Source organism: Sapajus apella, unplaced genomic scaffold (assembly GCF_009761245.1).
Source record: "Sapajus apella isolate SASKATOON/1434 unplaced genomic scaffold, GSC_monkey_1.0 scaffold218, whole genome shotgun sequence".
NCBI lineage: Eukaryota > Metazoa > Chordata > Mammalia > Primates > Cebidae > Sapajus > Sapajus apella.
Genome location: NW_022437158.1, coordinates 161,887 through 164,796, shown reverse-complemented (window position 1 = coordinate 164,796; position 2,910 = coordinate 161,887). Strand labels below are relative to the sequence as shown.

Below are 2,910 nucleotides of genomic sequence, written 5' to 3'. Positions count from 1 at the left end.
CCTTACCCAGGCTGGAGTGCAATGGCGCGATCTCGGCTCACCGCAACCTCCGCCTCCTGGGTTCAGGCAATTCTCCTGCCTCAGCCTCCTGAGCAGCTGGGATTACAGGCACGTGCCACCATGCCCAGCTAATTTTGTGTATTTTTAGTAGAGACGGGGTTTCACCATGTTGACCAGGATGGTCTCGATCTCTTGACCTCGTGATCCACCCGCCTCGGCCTCCCAAAGTGCTGGGATTACAGGCTTGAGCCACCGCGCCCGGCCTAGAGACAGGGTCTTGCTATGTTGCCCAGGCTGGAGTGCAGTGGCTATTCACAGGTGCGATCCCACTACTGATCAGCACGGGAGTTTTGACCTGCTCCATTTCTGACCTGGGCCGGTTCACCCCTCCTTAGGCAACCTGGTGGTCCCCTGCTTCTGGGAGGTCACCACATTGACGCCGAACTTAGTGCGGACGCCCCATTGGCTTAGCGCACTGCAGCCCAGAACTCCTGACTGAAGCAGCCTCCAGCCACAGCCTCCCGGGTAGCTGGGACCACAGGCACGCGCCACCGCACCCGGCAACACACCTGACGTAGCTTCTAACTGCCCACCACACCTCCCGCCAAGCTGAAGCCCGCGAGCTCCCACCCAGCCCTGCCAGGCTCATGCTCCGCAGGAACTGCACGAGGCTGGCGCTCTGCGACTTTAGGATTCAGCCCGAGGTCCTCTGCCTGAGGGGCTGTCCCTGGTCACCTAAAACAAAGCCACGCCTCCCGGGCCCCGTACGCCTCATCTACTCCGGCCCCGGTGGCTTAAAGCCCTCATCACAGTACAGCTGGCCCTGATGCTCACTCACCACGTGGGAGAAAACCGGGAGCCACTGCAGCTGAAGATGGTCACACACTCACCCCTGGCCCGGGACCAGAAACTTGTTCAAACAAAGCCATCGCAAAGACATTCTGTGGGGACGGGCACAGGTCAACACGGACGCGTCTGACGCGACGCTGTAAAATCATTGTGGTTTTGGTGTTTTTTGGAGAAGGGGTCTCACTGTGTTGCCCAAGCTGGTCTTGAACTCCTGGGCTCAAGTGACCCTGCAGCCTCAGCCTTGAAAAGTGCTGGAATTCCAGGCATGACCCACCCCCCGGCCCGGAATTACTGTTACTTTTTGTGACATGTGATTGTGATATTGTTAGGTAGGAAAATACCCACCTTCTTACAGAGCTGGACAAAGTATTTAGGAGCGACATGTCATGATGTCTGCATTTCTACTTCAAAATTACTGCAGCAAACACAAAAATAAAGCGACATCCAAAGTCCTCACAGTGCCGGAATCCAGGGGCTATGCTTACGGCTGTTCCTTCAACTTCTTTCTTTCTTTTTTTTTTAGAGACTGGGTTTCACCACGTTGGCCAGGCTGGTCTCAAACTCCCGACCTCAGGTGATCCGCCTGCCTCAGCCTCCCAAAATGCTGGGATTACAGGCGTGAGCCACCGCGCCCGGCCTTCTTTCTTTCTTTCTCTTTCTTTCTTTGTTCTTTTCTTTCTTGGATTTTTAGTATTTTAATACAGTTCAAATCAGTGTGTCGGGTTCATTTCGGTTCCCTCTCTGCGAACCCCGGGGTCAGGGCCTGCTTCATTCTTGTCAGTGATGACCAGGTGTAAAGGTATCTGCTGCACGGAACTTTCCACTTCACGTTGTCCTACTTTTCCTGATCTTGACAAATTTGGCATCCTTTTTTCGGGCTGTGGGCAGAAAGCCCTTGATTTCCTCCATTTTCCGAGGCATGGCGACAAGGCGCGCTGGGAGCGGGCATGGCCGGGACAGGGAGGAGCGGCCGGGAAAGATGATGAGAAAGGACACTTCTGTTTCCCAGCAGTCCAGCCTCCCAGTGGAGGAAACTCTCAGCTACTTTCTTTCTTTCTTTTATTTTTTGGAGACGGAGTCTCGCTCTGTCTCCCAGGCTGGAGTGCAGTGGCATGATCTCAGCTCACTGCAACCTCCGCCTCCCGGGTTCCGGGGATTCTCCTGCCTCAGCCGCCCAAGTAGCTGGGATTACAAATGTCCACCACCACGCATGGCTAATTTTTTGTGTGTTTTTAGTAGAGACGGGGTTTCATCATATTGGCCAGGCTGGTCTCAAACTCCTGATCCGCCCACATCGGCCTCCCAAAGTGCTGGGATTACAGGCATGAGCCACCGTACCCGGCCTGTTTATTTATTTATTTAGTTTGTTTTGAGACAGGGTCTCACTGTTGCCTCAGGCTGAAGTGCAGGGGAGAGATCGTAGTTCACTGCAGCCTCAAACACCCAGATTTTATTTTATTTTATTTTTTTTTTGAGACGGAGTTTCGCTCTTGTTACCCAGGCTCGAGTGCAATGGCACGATCTCGGCTCACCGCAACCTCCGCCTCCTGGGTTCAGGCAATTCTCCTGCCTCAGCCTCCTGAGTCGCTGGGATTACAGGCATGTGCCATCATGCCCAGCTAATTTTTTGTATTTTTAGTAGAGACGGGGTTTCACCATGTTGACCAGGATGGTCTCGATCTCTTGACCTCGTGATCCACCCGCCTCGGCCTCCCAAAGTGTTGGGATTACAGGCTTGAGCCACCGCGCCCGGCCCAACACCCAGATTTTAATTTCATTTTTATTTTTCTTCATCTTTTTCTTTCTTTCTAAAGAAGAAAAACACCCAGATTTAAGCAATCCTCCTACCTCAGCCATCCTGGTAGCTGGGACTACCGGCACACACCACCGTGCCCAGCTAATTTTTGTACAGACAGGGTTTCGCCATGTTGCTCAGGGTAGTCTTGCACCCTGGGGCTCAAGTGATCCGCCTGCCTTGGCCTCCCAAAGTGCTGGGATTACTGTCCCCCACTTTTTTTGAGAGGGAGTCTCGCTCTGTTGCCCAGGCCGGAGTGCAGTGGC

The 2,910-nt window shown here is 53.7% G+C and overlaps 1 protein-coding gene across 1 annotated transcript in view; it reads right to left on the bottom strand.

The window, feature by feature from the left end:
- ULK1 (unc-51 like autophagy activating kinase 1) overlaps window positions 1-1,770 on the bottom strand; it is a 54,019-nt gene extending 52,249 nt beyond the window's left edge. Inside the window, exon 1 of the mRNA XM_032270897.1 lies at window positions 1,689-1,770. Coding sequence (XP_032126788.1) covers window positions 1,689-1,770 — 82 coding nt within the window. The remainder of the gene's footprint in view (window positions 1-1,688) is intronic.
- Window positions 1,771-2,910: the final 1,140 nt, after the last annotated feature.